This window comes from Chaetura pelagica, unplaced genomic scaffold (genome assembly GCF_000747805.2).
Source record: "Chaetura pelagica isolate M959 unplaced genomic scaffold, ChaPel_1.0 scaffold630, whole genome shotgun sequence".
Taxonomy (NCBI): domain Eukaryota; kingdom Metazoa; phylum Chordata; class Aves; order Apodiformes; family Apodidae; genus Chaetura; species Chaetura pelagica.
Window position 1 is genome coordinate 161,799 of NW_009951855.1, and position 26,844 is coordinate 188,642.

The window sequence follows — 26,844 nt, forward strand, 5'->3', positions numbered from 1 at the left end:
ATCTGTCATCGTGTGTTCTGCCCCTGCAGATCCTAGGTTCCCAGAAGAAACCAAAAAGCCAAGTCCAGGCCAGGTACTTGAGCTGAATTACATGATTCTCCAAGGGTATGACTGGACAAGAAAAGTTTGGTTCTTCTCTATCTGGTCTCTTTGACACACATCCTTACATACATGAGCCTAATTTATCCCGAGAAAAGGTGCTGACTTCTTCATTCCTTCCTGCTTGGTGCTAATATGACACATTTGTCAATCCTTGTGAAGCCAGCTTCTCCTGCCATGCATCTAGTTCCTTTTGAGCCAGTTGCATCCATGTCTGCATGGGGGTATGCAATGCCATTGATAATAATGTTGCTGCTAGTTAATTTGTTTTAAGTTCCCTCTGGTGTGTCTTTGGTTGATCATGCAGCCTTTGCTTCCACCCTTTTCTGAAACTCCCTGTCCTTGTCAGAACACTCCCCCTAGAGAATGGCTGCTTGAAGTACCTGCTGTGACTGCTGGGCTGCCTTGCTCCTTTTACTATAGTATTCACAGTGACTGAGTTTCCTCCTTTCTGATAATTTACAGTTCTTCCATGAGCCAAGTAACCACCAGCCAAAATTGTGTGAAGCTACTTTTTGATGTGATCAAGTTAGCTGTGAGATTTCAGAAAGATGTCTGTGGAGCTTGGATTAAGGTAAAATGCTTCAGTCGTTGTTTCCTTATTTAATTTGACTCCTAGGTTGAGCTTGAGCTTTTCTTATCGTCAGATGTGGTATCAAAAGACAAATGTTAGCCCTTCATTTTGCTGATAGAGAAATCCATGTTCCAAATTAGCAGTCATTTTTCAGGAGTCTACTTTCTTCCTCAGTTACTGATTTCACAGTACTTGCAAGACTGACACTGGGCTCCACTGCACAGACCCCTAATCTTTAAATGCAGGATAAACCCAGTTCTGCATGTTTACAAGCGAGATTTGGAATAAATAATCTTAGAGGGTTGGGTTCTTATCTGTCTGCAAGACAGCAAAACGTATACCTGTATGTGGAGTGTGAGCTCTGTGAAGCCTTTAGGAAACATCCACCAAGAAATCAACATTGGCTGGTATTGGGCTAAATTTCATTTTAAATTACATTTCAGTGTAAACTGTGAGACTGTTTTGTGTTCTCATCCTTCCGTTGCTTGGTACCTTAGTTCTGTTTTCAAATCTGATGTTATTTGAGAACATCCTCATTCAAGCTGAATTTTCATGCTCTTTTTTGCATGCCTTCTGGATTCTCTGCTGTTAGTGAGATCCAGTTTGATAGCTGTCCTATTGTAAAGGAGAGAGATCTGTGAGCAGTATTTCTTTTACTGGCTGCCTGTTTTCATTTGGTTTTGGAATATAATAGTGTACTCCCCTGTAACAGCTTTCTTGTTGTTTTGCTTTAGGCTATTGAGAACAGCACATCTGTATCTGACCATAAGGTAATACTTCTGACTCTACACTTGTCTCTGGGAGTGTCCTCTTCTGCTGGTGTTTTCAAGGGCTTTCTTTGTGGTTGTAAATGAAAAGATTTTCTAGTTGGAGCAGAAACTGCCAGTGATGTTGCATGAGTGGTTCTTAATGGTATTTGACTTGTTCCTAGCATAACAGCTATGTGTTTTCTTTGTAACTCTTAATTCATCCCTCTAAATGTCAAGGGACAAGAGTCATCCTGCTTTAATTCTGTCCTGTTTGGACTGATAAGATTTCTTTACAGTTGTGACTGTTGGGCCTTTTTGACCTCTTCATTTTCTTCTCAAATTTGATTTCAAAGTGTGTAGCTGTCTGGACTTCTTAGTATCTTTTTAGCATAATGCTTAGTGGTTATTTCTTCAAAAAGGTTCTGGATTTGATAGTTTTGCTGCTAATCCATTCTACAAACACCAAGAGCAGGAAGCATACTGAGAAAGTATTGAGCAGCAAAATTCGACTGGGCTGCATTCCAGAACAACTGATGCAGAATGCCTTCCAAAATCATTCAACGGTCAGTGCTGATTCTGCTTTGGGATTCCCTCTTTTGTCTCTTAAAGTTCTTGTCAGATCATGATTTAACTCCGTGCTGCATTTTTTATAGTATTCCTGTTGTGTACACTTCATTATGTTTTTTGGTCCCAGATCAATTTCCCAAGGCACGTGTCCTCTATTGTAACAGCCATGTGGTTTTTTTAGGACAGAGCCTTCCTTAGAATTGGATGGGCTTGTATTTAGTGCAAAATCTGTTGGCCTAAGAGATGTGCTCTAGCCCAAGATCTCTACTGGGAGTTCTGGATGTGCTGTTGTCTCACACTGTATTTTTAGAAGTTCATATGTTTACAAGCACCATTTTTCAAGTGTAATGATTTCTATATTTGGCATATAGAGTCAGAATTGTTTTGGTTGGAAAAGACCTTTTAAGATTATCAAGTCCAACCGTCAACACAGCACTGCCAAGCCTATCACTAAACCATGTCCCTAAGCACCACATCTAGATGTGATGTAAATTAATTATGTGGAGAAGGCTGGAGAAAGTCTAGAAACCAGAATGGCTAAGTTTTTTGGGGTAAGCTGTAGCACATTCTTTATTTAGAGAACTGAGTGTGTTGAAAAGAAGCAGCAATAATCTTCTCTTTCATGATGTCTATTTCAGGTTATCAAAGACTACTTCCCTTCGATCTTAGCACTTGCTCAGATGTTTCTGCACTCTGCACACCCAGCTGTAGTCTCCTTTGGCAGCTGCATGTACAAACAAGCTTTTGCAGCCTTTGACTCTTACTGCCAACAGGTATAGTGTGATGGGTGGCATGTTTTATTTGTGTTAGCGCTTCATTCTGGAATGTATGTCATGATGCTTTAGGGGAGAGGATCTGAGGCAGTTGAAAGCATTTGGAGAGAGGTCTATGCTGTAGAGTAGGCCAAGGAGAAGATGGGGAACAGTCACAGCAAGAATTAGGTAGCAAGTTACTCAAGCACAGCAAACAGGTGGGCATCAGAAGTGACAGAAAAAAAACAACTTACGGAACAGAGGACTTTGCTGGGTTTGCTGCAATTCAGAAAGCAAACAAGTTCACTGACATCTAGCCAGGATGTCGGGTCTGGTCCCCGGAGTCACAGAGGAAATGTGTTCATAAATCCATGCTCCTGGCTTACCTAGTCACTTTGAGCATCCTCTATTTTAAAAAGCCACTGTGATAGTTTACATTGAAACTTTTTCCATCACAGTAAGTTATCCAACGAAAGGGAAAAAGTTAGCACAGATTTCCCTCAGAGCTCTGGCCAACTTGGACTCCTGCATACTCTGAAATAATCACAGACTAGACTTTCAGCTCCCAGTATGAGTTCCTATAGACATGCTGAAATCAGAAAATTTGGGAAGTGAAGACAGCTCTTCACAAGCTTTTGCGTATATTTGCCCTTTTTTGGACACAGTATATTTATAATTAAGACTGTTTCCAGCATTTTATCTGTTTTACTTACTGCAGCAAACTTAACAAATAGACAAAAAAAAATCTTGGGAAAAGCCCAAGATGTGAGGGTATAAGTGTCATCTTCTACAAGCTAGTGAGTCTAGTGATATTTTGAGATGTTAAGAGTTTCAAAAGAGGGTGGCTGTATTAGCAATTAGAGACACAGAAAAGAACCAGAGCCACAGACAAAATGGGAGTGAAGAGAGAGATCCCTGTTCAGAAGTCAACTGAATTAAGGCCATAACAAATTTTTGAAACAAAAATGTCAATTTTTAACTCCTGATGGAAGGATTATCATGACACGAACTGCTGAAGTTAGAGGCAGTGTGTTCCTGGGTAAGGTGCAGTGCTTTGTGCACCTCAGAAAATAGGGTAGATTTTTATCATCTTATATGCTGGTAGCAAAGAGCAGAAGCTGCAGCAGTATTAGGAAGCAGGCAGGAAAAATTTGGTGAAGAGCTGCTTTATGGAATCACTGATTCTTTTAGAAATGAATAAAAATTAGAACTGGGGAGAAAGAGTATCATGGGTATCAGGAATTAAAACTGAGAAGGGACTTAAAATGATATTGTTGAGTTTCAGGATGATTATCTGTACTTGACAAACATTTGGTAGGAGCACAACAGGGTAGACATTTTTCTGTTGGCATTTCACGAAGGTTTCTTTGGGAACTTTTTCCACAGGAGGTTGTGACTGCTTTGGTGACTCACGTGTGCAGTGGAAATGAGACAGAAGTGGACATTTCTCTGGATGTGCTCACTGATTTGGTGATGCTGCACACATCCCTTCTGATGCGCTATGCCACCTTTGTGAAGGTAGGAATGTTTCTGGGGACACAGTACATTTCAGGACCCTTTCACTACTTTTCCTCAGGTCCAGAATAGGTCAGTACTTTTCAGAAATAGAAGTAATAGAATGACTTATACCTGTAAGCTACTTGTCTTGACAAATGCATTGGTCAGAAGTGAATGGTATCTACTATGAAGGGGCAAGCTGCAAGTTAGGACTGGATGATTTTTTGACAGCAGAAATTGAGATAGACAAAAAAAAAAAAAGTTACCCTTACCTGTAACTGGAAAAATGCTTAAATTACAGGCATGGGATGATACCTATGACAGAGGGAAAATGCTGTCTTTGTTAATGTTGGCTATTTCAAATACTTGGCGAAAACCTGCCCCCTTGTGGACTGCCTGCTCTACCACATTGAAAGACTGTCAGCACTTTGGCCAGTGTTTGAATAATTGCAGCCAGAGCAATAGTTCTTCATTTATGTTTACTTAATTTGAATGTGGCTTTATCCTGCCTGCGCAAAAAAAGGAAGCTAATTGGCTTTCCTGAGGTTGATAATTGGTGTGTTACTGGGAATATGGAAAGGGATTGTTGATATATCTGAGTTTATGGCTTCTGTCTTACAGACCATTTTAGACTCTACACAGAAACTGAACCCATGCCAGATCCGGAAGCTTTTCCACATTCTCAGCACGCTAGCATTCAGCCAGAGGCAAGAAGGAAGCTATATTCAGGTAAGCAGAGACATAACAGAAGGGACATCAGGCTGTACCTTGGTCTTTTTTGCTAGGTTAGTTTCTAGAGGGTTTTGTTGCAAATAGTGACCCCATCTATGAGCAGTAATTGGTGTCAGGATGTCCTTCAACTTAAAATTATCTTCTCCCCAGCTGGCTGCAAGTCAGCTTGTGGCTCCAGACTTTCCTATCCTGTATAGCAAGGACTCATCACAGTCTTTCCCACATCTTTGACACATCTTTCCCAGAAAGGTCCTCCTCTTTTGCACATTTAAGAAAGGTAGAGTTGATAGAAATGTTCATGGAAGGGGACTGATGGCAATATCTAATGTCACCTTCCAGTCAAAGTGGGACTGTCACCAACATTATATTAGGCTGGCTGTGGCTTTGTCTAGCTGAGCCTTGAAAACTTGCGAAGGTATAAATTTAGCATCTTCTTTTACTAGCTTTTTTCTCCATCATTTGGAAGCATTCAGAAAGCATAGTTCAGCTTTATTCAGCAGCTTAATATTTGTACTCTGGAGTAAAAAAAAAAAGACAGTTAGAAGAACTGATATGCACAGCACACAGGTCTCTGTTGTGAAGTGGCAGACCCCTCACCAAAAGCTTGCTCCGTCCCTCAGCCTCCTGAAGTTGACTGTTTCAGAGGGCAGCTCTGCAGCTGTGTGTAAAGCACTCCAAGACTATCTGCTATTTTTTATAATGTATTCTTTCACTTATTATAGATGAAACCTGGACCAACTACATGTTGTGTGTAGCAATTAGAGCAAAGTCAAAGTCCTTTTAATGCTGTTTGCAGTCTTACCTAGAATTGTGACCAATATTTTAATAATAAAGAAAATAGCAGAATGTGCATTTCTATGAAAAGCTGCAATCCTGATAAACCATCTCCCTGCAGCCTTGGGAAATGACATAAAGATGCCAGTGGAATTCTGAGTGTTGCACACAAGTAGCTCAGTGGTGACATGGCCTGTGTCTTTCTCTTTAGGATGATATGCACATGGTGATCAGGAAATGGCTGTCCAGCACGGTTCCCAATCACAAACAAATGGCTATTATTGGTGCTGTTACCATGATAGGCAGTGTGGCTTTAAAAAGGTGAGAGAGAATGTATCAAAGATTAATTTAACATGCTTTCAGTTCAGACCAAACTTTGAGATGGTCAAAGGAAGGAGGGTATTGCCTTCTAGCTCACGCACATCTTGGTCCAATCCAGGAACTCAGCTCTTTCCTGCAAAGGTTGATGTTAACAACCTGTTCCATACTGCTCTCCTGCTGCTAATCTCAAAGGCATCCTGAATTTCTTGTTCATGCCTACTCATGGATGTCTTGACTAGCTATTGCTTGGAAAAAAAACCAGGCAAACTCCTGATAACAGCTGGGCCAACGATTAGAGCATCTTGAAAATAAGAATTTGACTGGTGTTAGGAAGCATTATGTAGCTCATTGATTTTGCACTTCTCATGAAGAGAAAAGCTCATCTTAGCTCTAGGCCCTGAGTCAGTGGACTTCATTATGGGGATGACCAGAAGGCTTTAAATTTCAACAGGTCAGAAAAAGTGTATCCTTGAAGAATACGTTGAGTCTTGCCACAGAGGTCTCAAACATCAGCAGATCTTTTCCTAACAATGTTCTGAAGAGCATCTTTTTCATGCATAATTCTCTGGTTTCTGGAGAGAAAACCTTGTTTGTGTCATGGGTTTTGCAATTTCTTAAGTGTTGTGCAGCAAAAGCAAAATTATCAAATGCTTTCAGAAATGAAGGAGATGGTTCATTGGAGAGACCAGAACTGAACGGCGAACATGATGGGCAGGTGAGTGCCATGAATGGGCACATGCTGGGGCAGGGTGGGAGAGCAGGAGGGTCATCAAGGAGATGTGACTGGAAACACAGTTTTATGGGAAGTAGCCTGTGTGAAGCTGGGCCTGGGATTCTTGCACATTGACTGCAGAGCCAAGAATCTATTAAAAATTGTTTTGGAGAAGTGAAAGATCTATATTAAGAAAGCATCTGCTGGTCTTGCCTATGGCTAGTCCAGGAGAAGCAGTACTGCAGCCACCTGGGGCAAGCCTTCTATCCAGACATTATTGCAAACACAAAGGAGAGAAACAGGACAGTCTGTTTCAGTGAGCTAAAGGCAACCTTGGGCCTTCCTCTCAGCTTGGTAAGAAGTGCCTTTCTGGCCATTTAGAGAAAGCACTTCTGCTGTACAGGGTTGGCCTAGTCTTGGCCTTTTTTCTTATTCCTTTTGAAGAACCTTCTTCTAGGGTGGCACTCTAAGGGTGGTCCTGGGCAGACTCTATTGTGTTACTTCATGGTGGAGCTGGGTCAGCATCTAAAAAAACCCATGTTCCTTCTCAAAACTGAGTCTCTGCAAGACCAGTCACCGTGGGCAGTTACACTAGAGATGAAGCTTTGGATATGCCCCAGAGTAAATTAGTATGAGAGGAACTCAAGGTAAAAGCTTTAGTTGTCTCCATTTACCTTACCATTTCTGCAGACTGCTCTCTTTCCTTTCAGCTTTCTACCTTGCTGGAACTTGTGGGCTTCTGCTGTGAGAAAACCCCAGAGGTCTTGGCTCTGTACTATGATGAACTCGCCAGTTTGATTGAGAAGCAGAAGGGGAAATTGGACTTGCAGCTCCTGGTATGTTGCAGAGCAGTTTGAACTTAATCACTTAAATGAATTCTTCAGAAACATGATTTTTTCAGGCATTGGCAGGACAGAGTTGATTTGAAGACTTCACTCCAGTCTGAGAACTCTTTTTTTGTTCTAGGACTACTTAAGAGCCTTTGAAAGATTGATCAGACATAAAATCCTGTCAGCTCTCAGCGTTTTTTGATTGTGGCAAATTCCTCATTGTGCTTTAACATCTTCCTTTATACAAACTTTTACATGACAACAAGGAAGCCTTTTAAAGGAAGTTAAATGACATTTCAGAAAATGCTTTTAAGACTCATGGATAAAAGTAGAATCTAAACTTTAAACTTAGTATCGAAATTGGCTTCTGGTCAGACTACTAAAGCTATCTGATGCCTAAGGACTTGGAAGAGCCACAGTCATTTGTGATAATAAATAAATAAACTGTATGGTAATAGGAAAAAAAATAGGACTCCAAACAGGTCTGTGCCCAGGGCTAGAAATGTCAGTCTCCTGATGTCCAGCTGAGTCCTCCATGGAAGAAGAACAAAAGAAGGAGGGTTTCTCCTTTCTCATGAAATGTAAAAGCAAGCTAAGGCCCTTCTCACGACTTCTGTGCAGATTTTTTTGTCTTTTCTTCGTCTGTTGCCCAGACTCTGTCACATCTATTACTTTACTTCTTCTTTAATTGTTTTTAACAATGTAAGCGTGTCAAGTATGTAGGACACATGTTGTGAAAAAAAACGTTGCCAGCACTTATAGCCATTTTGTTCTGATGATTGGCTCTTAGGACAGAGAACTTCCCATGGCTGCTTTCGTCTTCCAGCCAGCTGCTCTGCCTCTCTGCAACACTGTGGAACTTGTAAACAAGCCCACAACCAAAGAGCAGGGAAAAAAATGGTTGTGCACGCTTAGCAATATTTCTGGGCTTTGTCTCTAAAGGCAGGCCTTGGCTCTCCTTGCAGGTAGGGGTTTTATTTCTGTAACTGTTCCAGAATACTTTTGCTTGACCATATTTTCTACATGTTCCACTGCTGCTGTTGAAGGTTTTTTCACTGAACTGAAGCTTTTTTCAACCTTTGCTGAGCAGTTTGTTGTTGTTTTTTTCTTTATAGGAAGAGTTTGGGAAGAGTTTGGTGGAGGACTTTCCTAGTGACTTTGTGGTAGATCTCAATCCCACAGTGGATGGGTATGCTAATCACAGGCTAAGTATTTGTAATGTTTTTTTCACTGAGAACTGGGTTTGTCAACAAGAGCTTGTCTGTCTTTCCTTGCAGTTCATTCTTGTTCCCAGTGAAGTCCTTGTATAATCTGGATGAAGATGAAAGTCAGGGAGCAATTGCTATTAACCTCTTACCATTGGTATCACAGAGTGAGCTTGGCAAGGTCACTGATGGAATGAGCAACCAAAGTAAAAGGTACTTTAACACTTGTCTGTGGGATGCCTGCAATGGTAAAGGAATTGTTCTCATTTGATGTACTTCAATGCCATCATCCCTGCCTGCCAAAGTGCCTGATAAGGAGCTGGTCACCACTTTTTAATTTTTTTTAACTGTATGGTGCATTTCTGCATGTTGCTGGGACTTGCAAGTAGCAAACTAGAAGACATAGGCAAGGTGGCATGGGGAGGACACAGGACATAACGGAAAGTGATGAGCATTCTGGAGTTGTATAAAACATAGGACCTGCTCCATTTCTTTTTTTTCCCCCCAGGGTGGTGTCACCGCTGTGTCTGTCACCCTGTTTCCGATTGCTGAGACTCTACACTGGAGAGCAAAACAGTGGAAGCCTGGAGGAGATTGATGCCTTATTAGGTATGGGAAATGGACCTTTTGTCCAGTATGGCTGGCTGACTTGTTCCTGTCCCAGATCTGCAAAGACTTCCTGCAATGTAGGAAAAAATGTGCAATTTGTGAAGGAGGCTGAGATGCTCTGTTACCCACAAAGTGCAGGGAGGCAGGGGAGACAGTTGCTTTGTCTGGGGATGGAGTGGCTGACGAGATTTACTCCAGGTTTTGTCCATGCAAAAACCAAAGGATGGGTAGCAAACACAGTCCAGTGTGTTCTCTTCCTGCTCTGTCCCAGGTTGCCCCTTGTACCTGACTGACTTGGAGGTTGAAGGGAAACTGGACTCTTTATCCAAGCAGGAACGGGAATTTCTCTGCTCACTGCTGTTCTATGCTCTCAACTGGTTTCGTGAGGTGAGTAGAGTCTTGTCTGCAGGGTCAGGGTGGCACTGAGGAGCAGCACTTAACAAACACTAACCTTAGTCTTCAGGGGTACAATTGCTGTTGAAGAAGAGTCTTGCCTCTTGAAAACCTTCTCCAGCAAGGTCTTCATGATCTCCCTAAGTCAATGAGTTTGGTTTGAATCTGTAGGTTGTAAATGCGTTCTGCCAGCAACAGGATGCTGAGATGAAAGGGAAACTTTTGACTCGATTGCAGAACATCACAGAGCTGCAGAATGTGCTGGGAAAATGCTTGTCAGGTGAGTATGAAACATTTGAACATTCTGGGGCCTGAACCAGCTGTGAATTGAAAGGAATTGGCTTAAATAGCAGTGGAGGAAGTACATGGTAACATATACTGCATTTTTACAGTAGCCTAAGCGTTCCTGCATGGACAGCCATTGTTTTCAATGTATCTGAGTCCTAACTGCCCTTCTCAGTCACCTTCTCAGTGACATCTCTTTGACTGTTCCCAGGCAGACTTGGCAGAATCTGCCTGAGTACAGTGAATACTGGAGTAAATCAGCCTCTGTCTTAAAGGAACAGTGTATTTTTCCAGTATTCAAGTTTTAACAAACCTGAATAAGAATCTGCTGCTCCTCTAGGCCCAGGAATTCCTCCTGCCTAGCCACTGGAGCCCAGTGTGGAGTCCTTGGGAGCTCTGTCCCAGGCTGGTGACACAGCTACACAAACTGCCAGACATGGTGCTGCCTTGAACAGCAGCTGTGTATAGGACTTGCATCGAAGAACTACAGACAGTCCATTCCCCATCCTGCTCTTCAGCTGGATAAGACTGAAGTTCACTAATGAAAGCACACACAGACACACTCTAGATTCACAAGCACACAAACATTCACACATCTTACAAGTATTGGCACAGCCCCTCTGTGCCCAGATGCTCTAATCTGCTCCGTGGGTCTCCTACTCACTGGCTGTTCCAGCTTGCTGCTCACTGGCAAAAAGGCACACACACACTCATCTCACAGGCCCAGGCTTCAGACACAAAGATGGACCTAAGAGCAGAAGGACGTTCACTAGGACAGTGAAATATATGGTACTTCCTCTAGATACATATCTTGCCTATATTTTGTCATTCCAGAGCTCAACTAACCCAATTTCTACATTTTTGGCTCTTTCAGCAACCCCTGGCTATGTCCCACCACCAGCTACATTTGATTCTGAAGGCCTGGAGGCTGCACCATCTGTTAATGCTGTTGGTCCATTGAGAAAAAAGAATGGTAAAGAAAATCTAAAACTTTTAAGCAAACAGATGTGATGAGGGATTAGACTGCCATGTTGCACTGCAGCCATTGCACATGAGTGTGCATAAAGAATAGAATTTCCAGCAAGGTCTCTGTAGCTTGAAATGTTATCTGATCAGTTCCTGCTGCAGCTGAAGTGGACATGTAAAAATACCCTACTCCAAAGAAGGTGTTTGACAGTTTGTCTCCTTGGTAAAGCTGATGGTTAGCATTTAACAGTGCAAATCCCTTTCTTTCTGAAGTTGCTTTTCTCTTTAAGGAAGGAAAAAAAAGGCTGATGGCAGCAAAGTTTGCTCTGCAGATCGTTCTCAAGCAGATGACAGTTCTGAGGGAAACCAGCCAGATACTGAACTCTCTGAGCTGGAGAAGGTAGGTGTATCCCCCTGGGGACTTTGCAAGAAAGACGGACTAGGGAAGATGACCGAGAAACATAAGCAAAAGCTTTGAGAGAGGGCTTGTTCGTTTAAAAAGTTAATCACAGGAAAGTGGTTCAGTTCTGCTTTTTGCCACCTGTTACTTTGTGGTTAAGACTATGAATGCTTTGTATTTTATGCAAGTGTCCCATCTCACAAATAACTGCAATAACCTGCCTTTGCTAGGCTCAGGTAAAATTGTGAGATGAATCTGGAAAATACAAACCACGGTGAGGATTCTAAACAGTTTTAATCACAGGTGCTCATTTTGCAAATTTTCCACGAGTTATTTAAACAATGTATTCATAAGAAGGCATCTGTCAAATTACTTGTTTTGATCACACACTAAGAATTAATTCCCATGCTATTTCTGATTCTATGTGCTTGGCTCCCTACTAGCTATCATGAATTCTTCTTAGTCTCTTTTTTTTTCCAACCTGGCACAAAATCCAGAAATCTGAGTGAAAGAAATAGCTTAATTTGAGCTAGAAGTTCTTACAGTCTTGCAAGTTGCAACTTTCATAGAATCATATCTTAGAATGGTTTCAGTTGGAGGCACCTTAAAGATCATCTAATTCTAACCCCCATGCATGAGCAGGGACACCTCCCACTAGATCAGGTTGCTCAGGGCCCCATCCAACCTGGTCTTAAACACTTCTAGGGATGGGACTTCCACAAATTCCCTGGGCAGCTTGTTCCAGTGACCCACCACTCTCATACTACAGTGCAGTGGACACACAGCTGACACACCACGATCAGTGGTTTATGAAGGGTTACATTGCATTTTTATACTTTGCTCTCCTGTCCACGTGCCTTATGCTGCCTATTGCTTAACAGCTTCTGCTCATGTGTTCTATCTTATTCTGTGATAGGCTACAAGCTTTCTTACATTTGCTTACAAGAACGTCAACACATCGTATCTCACATACCTCCTTTCCCTCAAATTTGTTTATCTCTACCTGTCAAGGGCACGGTTGTAGTTTGTTGAGATCAAGGCTGCCCACGACCCATAGCTGATCGCCCACACTAAAGAATCTTTAACTCTTAATTAACTTTAATTCTGCCATTCACTTTTCAGACTGCTGCTGAGAGAGAGCCAGGAAATCCTCTAGCACAGCTGCAGAGCTATCGCCCGTACTTCCGAGAGCTAGACCTGGAAGTGTTCACTGTACTGCACTGTGGGCTGCTGACAAAGTCTGTCTTGGACACAGAGATGCATACAGAGGTGAATGGAGCAGTGTAAAACCACACTGATAAGGCTTTGTGTAACTGCCTCTCAGAGGCCTTGGCCCTTTCTGTTCCATTGAAGTGGACAGAAGAGGGATGTTAAGAAGTGTTGGTCCAGGGTTGTGAGCCAGGTAACAGGAGAGAATTTGCCTCCAAAGAATCGGAAGTACTTCAAGGAAATAATATAAATGTTACATAAAAGGGAAGAAGATACAATATAACATGTATAGACCTGATGAGAAGGACTTAATATTGAACACTGCTAACCTGCAGGATGTTAAACACACTAAGCAGCACCTTGGGTATTGGAAAGAACCAATGACCTTTAAGTAAAGTCCATCTTGCAAAAAGGCGAGTGTCTCAAGGCCTCACCAGATTGGAAACTCAGCACTAATGTGGGACTGGTGTTGTGGATGTGCTCTCAGTGGACAGGGTCCTGTTTATCATCTGGGAACTTATATATGCAGAAGCATTCAATTTTGTTACCCTCTGCAGGCAGGCTGAGTCAGTAAGATATGTAAGAAAGGAAAAGGCCATGGTAGGCTGGAGTGCAGCCTGGGCTGCTCCAAGGACAGCTGTCTCTGCATGCAGGTCACAAGCCAACTGGAAGACTTTGACAAATCTCTTGGGCTTTGTGGCATTATTTCAAATTGCTTCAGTATTACTCATTATTACTTGATGAATTTTGTGACTCTGGGCTGAAACCTCTTTTTTATCCTTAGGAGCTTATTTACAGTGTCAGTGTATATAAATCAGTTCTCTCTCAGTAGTTAAGTGCTGCTGACGTTGCATCAGCTATGTGCAGACCACCAGGTTTGCTTCACACTTTGAGTCAGCAGAGCTGTACCTCATACCTGTGGTGGGGGAGACAAAACCCTAGCATCTACCAACTAGATTGTCCCTGGCTGAGGTTAACAGAGCCAGAAGTCATAACTGGAAATGGAAGGGGGGATCTTGAGCGTCAAGGCATTACTATTATGTTCTTAGTCCTGGGATTGACTGTCCTTGTAATTGCAGGCTCGTGAAGTTGTGCAGCTGGAGGCAGTTCTCTCTCAGTAGTTAAGTGCTGCTGACGTTGCATCAGCTATGTGCAGACCACCAGGTTTGCTTCACACTTTGAGTCAGCAGAGCTGTACCTCATACCTGTGGTGGGGGAGACAAAACCCTAGCATCTACCAACTAGATTGTCCCTGGCTGAGGTTAACAGAGCCAGAAGTCATAACTGGAAATGGAAGGGGGGATCTTGAGCGTCAAGGCATTACTATTATGTTCTTAGTCCTGGGATTGACTGTCCTTGTAATTGCAGGCTCGTGAAGTTGTGCAGCTGGGGGCTGCTGAACTATGCTTCCTTCTGGATGACCTGTGTGGGAAGCTGGAACATGTGCTGACTCCAGGCTCTACCAGGAGAGTGCCCTTTCCAAAGGCAAGTACAGCAGCAGCCAATGGGGCTAGACCTGGGCTGAGGCAGCACACATCAGGGGCCTCCAGGCCCTTCTTGAGATAAATGTTTTTCAGAATTATTTTCACCTAACATTTAAATGGCTCAACTGTGTGTCAGAGCAGCACTTACTCTTTCAAAAGAAACTTCTGTACCACTTCCCTTGGTGAAGTGTTTGCAGCAGCTGGTTCTCTTCACATCTCAGGAAAGGGTATAACACTGAAGAAAAACCTTGTAACCCCAAAACTCAAGTGACCCTTTTTCTAGCCCTCCCTAGGGAAACTGAATTCACGAATTGCACTGCTCAGAAGGAGTCTAAGAGGGAGTGCCTGATACAAAGTTATTCTCAAGTAAAGCTGATTAAGTGACTTTAATCTTTTGGTTTTGCTGCAGGAAAGAAGCTACAAGGATATTGGCTTTTCTCGCGTGTGTCAGAGATCCCCAAAGGAAGTTGCTACCTGTGTTGTTACCCTACTAAAGCCACTGTGTAATCACATGGAGAACACGCACAACTACTTCCAGGTCAGTGGGCAGCAATTTTGACTCAAAAAACGGTAATGTTTTGCCACATCTAAAGCTGTTTTTGTTTTGTTTGTGAGGAAAAAAAATCTTGTAACTTTGTTTTCTTCAGATTTTCTAAGCATAGAATTTACAGAAATGGATTCTTGTGCTGTTATCTGTCCTTGGAATAGCATTTAATGAATTATTTGTTCTGTATTAAAGGCAGCTGATTTACAAAATCGAGGTGGGGAAGATGATGCAGAAGTGAACATCCAGGAGCACCAGCTGATGTCCTCTTGTTACCAGCAGTTGTTACTAACTTTTCGTTCCCTATTTGCTTGGTGAGTTTAAACAAGAGTATAGAGTTGCCTGTTGAGCATAGGTTACTTTTTGCTTCCTCTTCTTGTCCCTGCAGTGATTGGAGACTTGGAAGCACTTTATAGTTATGTCAAGCTTTCTTGCCTGATCCCGAGGTGAACTAAAAGTGTAGGTAATTAACAGTGAATGCACAATAAGGCACTGAACTGACTAGAATTCAGTGTGGCTTTGGATCAAGGCCTGTAGGTCGTGCAGCCATATATTGAGGCCAGATGTCCAGCCACTGAAATCCAAAAATAAATAAATTAAAACTCCTTTCACATACTTTTAATTGAGCCCCTGCATATTACCAGTTAGTTAAAGGTGCACCTGAGCATTACTGTTATCATGTCTATGTGTTCAGTCTGTAGATCTAGAGCATGGAGGCATTTGAGCCTTTCCAGAATGTACATCTTCACTGAATGATTTTAGACACTGGTAGTTTAAAGGATTAATGAAGCTCCCTACAGTTTTCATTGCTATTAAGCTCCTACCTGTTGTTCAGAAGATGACTAGCCCCTATCACTGCACTTGCACAGCAAATGTCATTAGACATCCTTGGTTTTCAGCATTGTTTTAATATGCATGCACCTCCACTTCTGTGAAATGGCCTGTTTCCTTCTAGCCAGGTCTGCAATCTAACTGAAAAGTTAGTATTGTGTATGTACAAGGTTTTCCATTCCCTGGAAAAGACAGTGTATGAACTAAGTTTGCTATAAAAAAATCAGTTTTCAGTATTTTATGTCCCCTTATAACTCATATGTAAGGGTTGTTCTTGCATATCCAGCTTCTTTATTTTCTTGCTGCAAAAATACACCTAGACATGCATTTGCATCTGATACCTTTCTTCCTGCTAGTCTCTTGATGAACTGGATTTTTTTTTTCTTTTTTCCCCTCAGGAATGGTTTTTCTCAGCATGAAAATACTGACTTGCTAAGGTCAGGTCTTCAGGTGCTTGCAGACAGGCTAAAGCCAGGAGAGACAGAGTTTCTTCCTCTTGAGGAGCTGATAAGGTAGAATCAGAAGCTCTAAAAGGGATGAATTTCAAGCAGTCTTCTCTGTTTTGTGTGGACATTAAGGGTAAATGTGTGCTTGGAAACTCTCATAGGGATGATACTACCTTCAGATATCTTTGTATTTAATTGAATGGCAGTGCAGTCAAATCTAATGAAAAGGAGCTACTGGTTTATAAAACATGCCTTAGTCTATGGATCTCATTTGTTTGTATGATATTTGAGACTAGGAGATTAGTGGGATTCACAGAAGAATGGTTTTGTTCTCAGTAGTTAAAAGGCCTACAGGAACATAAGGCAAAAGCAGTATGTAAAGTGGTTGCTAAACACAGAATGTCTGGGGCTTGAGAGAAGTTTCTTGGTGACTGAATTTATATTTGCTTGTGGTTGCATACCCCTTATTCAGAAGGGCAGTGTCAGAGGCAAATTACTAGGCTAAAGCGACACTGCATTTGAGCTGTTCTAATAATTCCTTTGTATTTGTGTGTTTCTAGGAGATTACACTATCTACAGGGTTTTTACCTCTTCCCTTTTTCCCCAGTGAGAGTTTTCACTACCTGCTGAATTTCCAGCAGAGTGTTCCCAGCTTCCACTGTGCCTTTATCCTCACTCAGCTCCTGATTGCCATTGCTGAGAAACCAATGGCTGGCTGGAAGAAAGAGAAAATGGGTAATGTGTGAAGAGCCTCTGATCTCAGATTATTTTTTGTGCTGTCCTTTGTAAAGATTGGGTTCTATCTCTGGAGTTTATGTGTTGAGGGAGAGATTTTGCTTCAGTATTTTAGTAATTCCACTGGGTGAACAGTCCTAGCAGTTAAAGATAGGAACAGCAGTAAAAATAGTGGTAAGTCTTTGGTGTTAATTTTGCTGTGCTTCAGTCACATGCAGGAAGGCAGACTCCAGCTCTCTTAGCTGGTGTTTTTAAAAATCACAGCCTCACAGCTTTTAAGAGTTCTAAGAACAAGCCTGCTGTTTAATTTTGGTACCAGTCACAAAGGTGATCATAGACTTAACCCCTTGTAGCTTGCTATTGTAAGTACAGATGTCGGTGACAGCTCATTTCCAAAAATTATGGAAATTAACTGCAAATACAGCTGTTACTTCAGAGCAGGGAGAAGAAAAGCTCTATGTTCTTAACCATATGCAACAAATATTTTAATCGAGCTCTTCTTGGGGATTAGGACCCATTCTGTAAGGGATATAGTATTCAAGCAGATAAGGCATAGACATGCTTGCAGGGAATATACAAGAAAACTAGCTGGTCTTCGGTTTGTCACACACTAAAATAAAAACTCCAGACACAATCACCTCAGCTGAGAGAAAACATTTGTCATACTAAGACACCTCTAGAATTGGTCCTTCTTAGGTTCCCCATATCACTCAAAATGTTAAGTTCTTTACTTTGACATTATTTTACTGTTTTAAACATTGGGACAACTGCCCACTGAGTGTGGCAGGGAATGAATAACCAATTTTAAATAATAATTTTCTGGTTTTAAACACTTCTGCAAGAGACGAACAGGTTTGTTAGCAGTTTTGATTTAAGAAACTGTAAACTTTGAGCTTGCCTGTTCACACTTATCATTATAGCGTTGTGGCCAAAAAGTCAAGTCACTTGTTACTGGAATTCCATTTCTAGAAATGAATGCCATAAGGGTTGCATGTTACCCTAATTAACAAATGAGCAGTTGGCCCACTGTAGGAGCTACCAAACGAATAATGCTTAACGTAAGTTTGTCAGGGAGAAATGGCTAGATATGGATAACAATTCTGATGTGAACAGGTATTCTAGATCAGAAACGCACTGGATGGGCATATTTTATTATCATGATATACATGTCTTCGTGGCCTTACTGTTTTTTGGGAGAAATGCATTCTGACTTACCAAAGTTCAGGCATGTTGAGGAGTAGCAATGTTATGATCTTTCAAAAGGCCATTTGGACACACTACCTTTATATGGAGGAAGGAAATAGTCTTGGATTCTTCCTTCAATAAGTCATCTCTTATTTTTACAGCTTCACTAGCAAAGCAGTTCCTTTGCCAGTCATGGGTGAAGCCCAGTGGAGACCAAGAGAAGGGCAGCCAGTTCAACAGTGCACTGCATACTCTCCTCTGGTAAGGCTCAAACATAGGAAGACACTCTTCTTCTAATAATTGTTGTTGCTGCAGAGGTATGACTCCTCTCAGTCATAATCCTCATACTTACAGCTTGGCCTAAAGCCCTGTTTCTACAGCACTGAAAGATAGTGAGTGACAGGAATAATTCTGTTATCTGTTGGCCACAGAAGCATGTTTGGACCTCATGTTTACTAGATTATAGCTTGTCAGAGTACATCAACACATCTATACATACACAGGGAAGTGTGGATCTGGAATGAAGTGTCTGATATTGTTTTCACTACACTGAAAGAAAATCAGCTCTCACTAAATTCAAGGAAAGCAGGACTGAGTATTAGGTAAAATACAATTACAGAATCACAGGATGGTTGAGGATGGAAGGGACCTCTGGAGGTCACCTTTTTCCAATCTCCCTGCTTCTGCAGGGTGACCAAGAGTAGGCTGCTTGGGTGGCCATGACCCTATGAGCTTGGCTGTTCAGATAGCTTTCATTCCACCTCTTGGCCTGCTCATCCAGCCCATACTTCAACAGCTGCTCTGTGAGGATCTTATAGGAGAGTCTTGAAAGCCTTACAAGTCAGGGTAGACAATATTCACTACTCTCCTCTCATCTACAAGCTAGTTATTTCATCAAAGGTTACAGGGCTGGCAGACATGTTTTCCCCTTGAACTCACAACTCCCAGTGTCACCCATATTGGTTGGTGCTTTCATCCTTACCCGTAAGCTCTCAGTTGGCTCATCACTCATCCTCAGGTAAAGCTCCAGGCATTCCAGACATTCTCTCACATAAAGGGCAAGTCTATATCCTCCTCTTCCTGGTCTGTCCCTCTTAAACACAAGAATGAGGGACTATTAAATTCAGGTTGTGTCAGATGGTGGTAGCTTTTAATGACTGTACTGTGACAGTTCTATGTATAGCTTTGGATTTCCTACATATGGTTGCCTTTGGCATAAGAACGAGTTTGACAATTTTAGGCCACAATTTTAGGTAGTTAGTTGCTGTGTTATTCTGCATAATATTTACTGATGAACTATGCTGGGTTTGGGATTAGTGTCTACCTGGAGCACACAGATAACATCCTGAAAGCTATAGAAGATATCTCCAGCGTCGGTGTTCCTGAACTGATCAACTCTGCCAAAGATGGATGTTCTTCTACTTATCCTACACTAAGCAGGTAATTATATCTATAGGAACTTTGAATGGCATGAGATGCACAGTGGCAATTTCTGCTTTTTAATATTTAATTCTATTTTTGTATGATCTGTTATGGTGTAGACTACTCTAGGAATTTGTAAACATTTTTTGGCAGTTTTTAACATGGCTAGCTTTTTGTCAAGGTGAAATGTCCTTGTCATTAGCACAATGTTGAATTTATTATTTGTGAGCTATTTTAATTGGAGAATAAACTAGTTGACAACTATCTGTTATCAGATATGTTGCCTCTGTCTTTGCTCCTGTGGTGGTATAAAGCACTCCAAAAGTGAGCCTCATAGGCCTGGGGAGGCTGTAGGCAATCCTGGGCTGGTATGCAGTGTGCAAAGGTACACTCAGGGGGTTTATCCTCCTAGCATAGGAATTTGGAAGCATAGATTCATCTGCTCTTGTCACAAGAATTTGGAAGCACAATTTACGCAGGGATGGCCAAAGTTCCTGCACTTTTGGAACTATCAAAATCACTTTATGCTGACAGCTGCAAACCTTTAGCTGTGCACCCCCAGAGCTACAAAAAGTGGATGGTGTCCTTGTGTCATGCTGGGGAAGTGGTAGTGGCTTCTCAGGATCTGTCTTGGCCATGGGCCTCTGTAGACATGCTTATGAGTTCTGGGGTCAGTCTTGTATGATTTCCTATTGAGAAGGATGCCCAGTGGGGCAACTGTGAAGTCTCCCACATTGTTCTGGGGACACAAAGCCTATCTAGATGCTCAGAGCTGGCTTTCAGTTTTGCTCTCACTTTGACCACAGGCAGACATTCCCGATTTTCTTCAGAGTGATGATGGCTCAGCTGGAACGTTCAGTGAAAAGCATCTCACCTGGGAAACCATCAGACTCAAGTGAGGTAGGAAAATAAATGCACTGAACTCTGAGACAGAAGTTCAACTGTACAGTACAATAAGGATGTATACATTGGAAAGGAACCTACTTCTGAATTAGGATATGCAGTCAGACAACTTCATTGATCAGCCAAAACTGATATACAGGGTAACATTTAAGCAACATCCTTTTTTTTCCTGGTTTGCACTATGTAAAAAATCCAGTAAATCCAGCAGAAGCTATAACCAGAAAACAGGTAGCAATTATCAAAATACTAAGGTGGTCTGCAGTTGGTCTGCACACCTGTGTGGGGGTATAAAATTATTTTGTAACCAAGAGCTGCCCTGAGAGCAAGGGAGTATGTGAATTCTTACCATTTTAAGCCACATGGGCACTGATCAGGCTGCAGTTGCCATTAAGTGTATTTGTTGTGGTAAATCTGCCAGTGGTGAAGCTTTGTTCCTCTGCCTTCATCACCAACAACAATGCTTTGTGTACAGCAAATGCTGAGGGAACATCCAGCAGGGTGAGAGGAAATACGCCCCCCCATCATGGGTTATTGTCCCCTTGCATCCCCTTAGGTGCAACTGGAGAAGCTGCTGCAGTGGAACATTGCTGTGAGGAATTTCCATATCCTTGTTAACTTGGTCAAGGTGAGGTGTATTTTTCTGTCTTTCCCTTCAGATTCCCAACAAAGCCCAATGTTCCCTTATTCATAAGCCCAGGGGAAAAACATGAGATATGGTTGACTAGCAGAACTGCCTTGGGGTGGTAAATAAAGCCAGTTATAATCTGTGTGCAAGGGTTTCCATTTAGCTTTCACTTCAATACTATTTAATTCTCACAGCCTGCACATCTCACTAACAGTTTTCACACAAACAGTACATCTGCACAAAGACAGGAGGATGTAACGAAGTACAGAAAAAGGAATGAACACCAACTCCCTAGTACAGTGGTTTTGTGTCTGACAGAGTCCACTGTCAGATGTGGAAGAGGCAGATGGGAGAAGCCCTTCAGGTAGATCTGGAATAATGTTTGACAAAAGGAAAAACTCTTCTGAAGTACTCAGCTGAAAGCAGGCTAATTCTCTGAACAAGAGCCTTGTATTTCTGTGTGTAACCTGCATTCAGTGCTTATCTGATAGTCCTGAGCTTCACTTACTTTCATGGTAACATAGACTCTTCCTCTTGAATCCTGCTGTGACAGTTCCTGTTGTCCTGTGGTGTTGAGCTCTAGAGGCCAGCCCTGCTGGATGAAATATTCCCTTCCATCAGCTTTAGAGTTGGTGCATTCAGTGTCACTGGGCATGATGTTTTGGGCAGAAGGTGATGGGTACAGCTGCACTTTTCTCCCTGCTTAGCTGGATCATTAATATTTATTTTTATCATACCTGAAGTGATGATTGGCAAGTCCAGCTTTTTGAAGTTCGGCTTATAAGCTCTGGTGAATTGAACTGGATTCTTCTACACAGCAGCAGCCATTGGAGCCCTGCCTGTGCTCTAGATGCCTTTTGAGAGAACCAGCTGGACTAGCTGGTTCTCTTTTGCAATCCACAGCAGCACCAGGGTACTCTTACAGCTCTCACTGTGTGCTATGCCAGTTAAAATGTTCACTAATTAGTGATAGAATGGGTCCCTGGCAAAAATAGATACACAAATGTATACCAGAAGAAAGCCTTTAAGGAAGCTGAGACCATCTGTTCTGTTTGCTTGCTGTAGCACCACAGCTGTGTGTGGTCTTTTGCCTGCTGGCACCATTAATGTAATAGCTTCATTATTTCCTCCAAAAGACATCTCAGCCTTGCTTCATCCATTGTGTGGTTACTTGCCTATCAGCTGGACTTGGGCCTCATGGGTCTCAAACTAGTAAGGAGTTTAGGAGCATTGAGATAATTATGTGCCATCTGCAAAAGGTTCACATTGGATCACTAAACAGGCTTCCTGCCAAGTACTTACACCTGACAGCCAGGACATTTCATATGCTTATGTGATGTTCCCTGTTAAAACTTGAGAATGTATGTTGCCTTAGAACAGATTTCATGCTTTCATGAAGGGTATATAATGAAGGGTTAGTTTTAATTGGCTGCTGTGCTTACGTTGTTTCCTTTAGACATGTGGACTGATCTCTTTTTACTTCTTGCCCAAATAGGTATTTGACAGCAGACCTGTACTCAACATCTGCCTGAAGGTAAGCAAGATTTCAAAGTAATTGAAGAGAGAGTTTAAGTGCCAGCTTTCTTGATTTATTGCCTGTAGTCGAGTAGAGTGGTTACTGAATTCTCTGGAAGAAGCAGATACTGTTTCTTACACATTTAACTGTCTTCCACTAATCCTTGACCACAATGAACTTACTGCAAGTAGCATTACTGACTTTAGATCCTGTCCCCATGGTACTCCAAATGAGAGGGGACAGGCAGAACTCCCCTGGAGCCCAGAAATATCATGTGTCCTGCTGCAACGTTCCCTTTTCTGACTAGGACTCTAACACTGATTTTAGTTGTTTTTTTTCCCAGTTTGCTTGTGAATAAAACCAGGGATGTGTGCAATGATGAGACATTGTCTTTCTACCCTCTCTTTGCAGTGATTTAAGTGGGACCTTTTACTGATTCTGTATCTTCCAGTACAACCTTCAAATTAATAGTCATTTACTAAGCAAGAACAGACTCCAGGGTAGTTTGAAAGCTTGTATCGTTATCTTATCTGACTTTGTGATGGTTCTTTGAAAAGGAATTTACATTTGCCTTCTGTTATATTTATCATTCTTTTATAGTATGGCCGTCTCTTTGTAGAAGCATTTCTGAAGCTTGCCATGCCTCTCCTGGACTACAGCTTTAAAAAGCACAGGGTAAACCTTTTGGAGACAGAACTCCTTGGAACCAGTTGGGAAGCATGACTGATGCTTGCTAGGAGATTCCTGTCTCTGGTCTTGTGTTGGTGTGACACCTGTGACACTTCATGAGAAACACATTTAATATCTCTAGCTGTGCTCTGCCCTGTTAATTTGCCCATCCAGTGCTCACTCAGCAAACAGATGACTGTTTCCCAACTTGCCATCACTCCTCTGGTTGCATGGCTTCACTTTCACATGGCAAGGGAAGCCATTTCAACCTCTGTCTCCTTCAAAAGTTATTAACACAAAGGGGGCACTCAGAGTAGGAAGCTCAGGTGAGCAGTCAGATTGGTGAGGGCTTGCAGTCCAAGAGGACAGTGTCATTGGTCTCTTTGCAGTAATTCTTGGAGCTTTGTGCAGGACAACATGCATGACTGCAGATGGACAGGCCAGCCTTGCTGCAGTACATGACAAGCAAGAACAGTTCACCTATTCCCTCTGCTTGGTTGCAAGGCAATCCAGCTTTGCCAGAGAGACTCGTTCTGTGGCTTAGTCTTCACAACCTTTCTCTCTAATACATAACTATTTTCTATTGCAAATGTAGGATCCATTCTCATGGATACTTAAGGGTTACCAAACAGGTATCTAGTCATTGCCACTGCACAGTGGAAAGTACCAGTAATTGCTCAGTAAAGAGGATTGATATCCAGAGTTTGTGTTATGCACAACGTTTTATGCTTTTCCTCTGTCTCCCCTATTTCACCAGGTTGTACTCAAGGCAAGATGCACCAAGGTTGTCTTGATTTTCATTGCCCTGCTTTCATTGATGTGCATTCATTCCAAACTCTGATTCAAAATCCGTTTCAGTTAAAAGTCCTTGGCCTTATGACATGTAGTCACTTTTATTACCTGTTCCTTGACTTACGTGGGCAGTGCAAGTCTCCTATGCCTTCATCCTGCTTGTCTAATACTTCCTTTATATGTGCATTGTATCTCTATCACATAACCCTTTGAAAGGATTGCTGGGGCTAATTCTGCTTCATTATTTTTATTTTCCTTACGGAAAAGCCTTTTGAGAGCGATTTGCGGGTCTACTTATTTATTGCAGGATGACGTGCAGAGTTTGCTGAAAACCTTGCAGCTGAGTACCAGACAACTTCATCACATGTGTGGCCATTCCAAGGTAAAATAAATTCTAATTGCAGCATCAATCCTATTCTAAGAATCATTAATTTCCCTTCCACTACTTTTCCAGGGCATAGGCAGGTTCTACTTGCAGGCTTACAGAAGTGTCTGTATTAGCAAAATCTCTGAGAGGAGGAGAAAAAGCCTTGATTGATGGCCCAAAAATTGAAGTATTTGATCTGGAAGTGGCTCGTTTGGATGTCAGGTCAGGTTAGCATACTGTTTTTAGGACAGAGGTTCTTGACATCTCTGGTTGTTGGCATCTGTAAGGTGTTTCTGAGGACTTTCATACAAAACTAGTTTATGTTCACTGAGCATATTCTTCCACACCAAGTCTCTCTTTGCGTATATAATGCTGGACATAAGGACAGTTTCTGGAGACAGATTATTGCAAATGCCATGGTACTTTGTTGGGTTTCCAAAGTGCCTGCAGCCAGTTGGGCAGGTTCCAAGACCCAGGGAGCACTGATTGTTGATTGTATCATTAGCAAGGTTTCCCTGATTTAGTTCTGATTAGTGCTGAAGATTGCTAGGTCCTGCCTGTTACACAGGCAAGAGAACAGATTGCTGCTGGTAGTCAGCTGCCCATTCCCCATGGGCAGAACACAAAGCAAAGCACCGTCCCTGTTCCCAGGCATGCTGAACTCTTCCCAGAAATGAAGCTGATTTGACTTCAGAGTATAGTTAATGACAGCATCTTAATGCAAGGTTACAAAATAGCGTCATGAAAGAGGAAAATACATAAGCACAAAGTAAGTGCTCTTGGTAGGTTGTCCAACTTAGCAATGACTCGATTCTGAACTGCAGATTGAAGCCCAGCAGGAAGAAATGCTCACCCGCAGCTAAATCTCACACAGTACCTGGCATAGCTGCCCTTCCTTGCCTGGTTTTTGCTTACAGTAACTCCATCTGTTCCCTCCTGTCCAGAAGCCAATGTTTCTTTGGTCTGGACAAGCTGTCTTCAGAGTTCATAGTGCACACACATTCCATGTACCTAGTGTAAAGGACTTGCATCAGACACCGAGTAAGAAAACACTGTCATTGCGGGAAATTATTCAACACCTTTCTCATTCTTTCTTCCCTGTGCTTGGAAATTCAGCCATTTCCTGACATGAAAGTCCCTGCATCATTAGTTTGCAGCTTGTGGCTATAAGCAAGTAGTTATCACCCTTCCTAGATAGTTGTTTCTGGAATCTGGCCACTTGTAGCATTGTTTTTTGCTCTGGGCTGGAACAGTGTCATTGTCCATTGCTGACCTCTGTACATAACTGCTGTTTCACCAGCCATATCTTGTAGGCAAGTCAGATTTACCCAAACATTATCAATTGCACACACCACCAGCAGCAATGCAGCTTCCAGACATTTGTGTGCATGCAAGCTGTGGCTGCCATGAGCACGATGGCAGCAGTGTGAGATCTGTGTGGTATTCCTGAAGAACAGAGCAAGTGACACTGGTCTGTTGCTGAGATGATGGAGCAAGGGAAAAGCAGATTCTCCAGATAACTTTCCAAAGGTCGGCAGAATTAATCTGATTTATGTAGAGGAGTTACTAGCCTCTCTAAGGTACATAAGAAAAGCTGAGGCTCCTATTTTTATCCAGAGTGGATATGGCTGTTTGTATTGTTGCAAAGGATTGTTTTGCTGCCTTAGACAAAGTTCTTATCTAAGTTTTATTTTTTAACAAAAGATACAAAAGAATTTGGCAGAGAAATTACATAATCTGGGCAGGCCTTGTGGGAGTCATGTCCCATCCCTCCCACCTGTATAACCAATGGTATTTTAAATAACCATAATACTTAGCCAAGAATCAATCATAGTCATGTTGTACCGTTTCATATTTAGATTCGCCAAGACATTGGACTGACCAACCATGTGCCTTTGTTGAAGAAGTCACTTGAACAATTTGTATACCGAGTGAAGGCCATGCTGGCCTTCAACCACTGCCAGGAGGCCTTCTGGATGGGCATCCTTAAAAATAGGGATCTTCAGGTGAGAATCACTGTCCTGGCTGAGACAATTAAAAACTGGGAAAGGACAATGCTCATCGTGCCCAGACAGCTGTTAACTTTGCCCTTGTGTGTGGGTAGAGCTGTAAGAGCTATAAATTCAATGTGACCATGTTACAGCCATGTCTAGTGTAGCAGAAAGAAGTATTTCATTTTAAGATTAAAGGCCTGCATCTCTGAGGGCTTCCTTGCAGCGAGGCTCTTGCACTGAAGTGCTCAGTTCTTATTGTTTGTAATTAACAGTATGGGGGTCCTTCCCCTGCTCGGTGGCCAGAACCTACATGTGGAGAAGGGAAGAGCTAAAGGTCACCTGAAGTCTCCTTAATGCAGGCTCCTGTGTGTGGCTTTAAGAGAAGCCAATTCTGGACATTTTCCTCATCTTTTGCTGTCCAAGCCAGACAGTTGAAACAACCTGCTTTTATACTCAAAAGCTTTTTATTTAAGATGGTGACAAAACGCTGCTTTCTTCCCGCATGCTCTGGCTGGTTCACAAACGCTCAGTACAGGTCTTTTGCCTTCAACTTAGGGAGAAGAAATTATGACTCAAGCTTCTGAAGAGAAGGACTCGGATGAGGACTCCGCGGGCAGCCCTGCCGAGGTACTTCCCTGCTGAGCCTGGCGCTGTAAC

General features: G+C 42.2%; 1 protein-coding gene across 1 annotated transcript in view; it reads left to right on the top strand.

The window, feature by feature from the left end:
* Positions 1 to 26,844, top strand: part of FANCD2 (Fanconi anemia, complementation group D2) — a 38,016-nt gene that overhangs the window by 9,928 nt on the left and 1,244 nt on the right. The window contains exons 13-44 of the mRNA XM_009993479.1: positions 1 to 73; positions 565 to 673; positions 1,408 to 1,443; positions 1,842 to 1,985; positions 2,628 to 2,762; positions 4,128 to 4,259; positions 4,860 to 4,967; positions 5,956 to 6,065; positions 6,723 to 6,780; positions 7,488 to 7,613; positions 8,723 to 8,796; positions 8,885 to 9,025; positions 9,321 to 9,421; positions 9,693 to 9,808; positions 9,986 to 10,094; positions 10,974 to 11,072; positions 11,356 to 11,465; positions 12,588 to 12,734; positions 14,043 to 14,159; positions 14,568 to 14,700; positions 14,902 to 15,016; positions 15,932 to 16,045; positions 16,587 to 16,714; positions 18,061 to 18,160; positions 19,217 to 19,339; positions 20,128 to 20,221; positions 20,778 to 20,849; positions 22,345 to 22,383; positions 22,966 to 23,040; positions 24,134 to 24,208; positions 26,053 to 26,199; positions 26,743 to 26,814. The exon at positions 1 to 73 is cut by the window's left edge and continues 7 nt beyond it. Of these exons, the coding sequence (XP_009991781.1) occupies positions 1 to 73; positions 565 to 673; positions 1,408 to 1,443; positions 1,842 to 1,985; positions 2,628 to 2,762; positions 4,128 to 4,259; positions 4,860 to 4,967; positions 5,956 to 6,065; positions 6,723 to 6,780; positions 7,488 to 7,613; positions 8,723 to 8,796; positions 8,885 to 9,025; positions 9,321 to 9,421; positions 9,693 to 9,808; positions 9,986 to 10,094; positions 10,974 to 11,072; positions 11,356 to 11,465; positions 12,588 to 12,734; positions 14,043 to 14,159; positions 14,568 to 14,700; positions 14,902 to 15,016; positions 15,932 to 16,045; positions 16,587 to 16,714; positions 18,061 to 18,160; positions 19,217 to 19,339; positions 20,128 to 20,221; positions 20,778 to 20,849; positions 22,345 to 22,383; positions 22,966 to 23,040; positions 24,134 to 24,208; positions 26,053 to 26,199; positions 26,743 to 26,814 (3,332 nt within the window). The remainder of the gene's footprint in view (positions 74 to 564; positions 674 to 1,407; positions 1,444 to 1,841; positions 1,986 to 2,627; positions 2,763 to 4,127; positions 4,260 to 4,859; positions 4,968 to 5,955; positions 6,066 to 6,722; positions 6,781 to 7,487; positions 7,614 to 8,722; positions 8,797 to 8,884; positions 9,026 to 9,320; positions 9,422 to 9,692; positions 9,809 to 9,985; positions 10,095 to 10,973; positions 11,073 to 11,355; positions 11,466 to 12,587; positions 12,735 to 14,042; positions 14,160 to 14,567; positions 14,701 to 14,901; positions 15,017 to 15,931; positions 16,046 to 16,586; positions 16,715 to 18,060; positions 18,161 to 19,216; positions 19,340 to 20,127; positions 20,222 to 20,777; positions 20,850 to 22,344; positions 22,384 to 22,965; positions 23,041 to 24,133; positions 24,209 to 26,052; positions 26,200 to 26,742; positions 26,815 to 26,844) is intronic.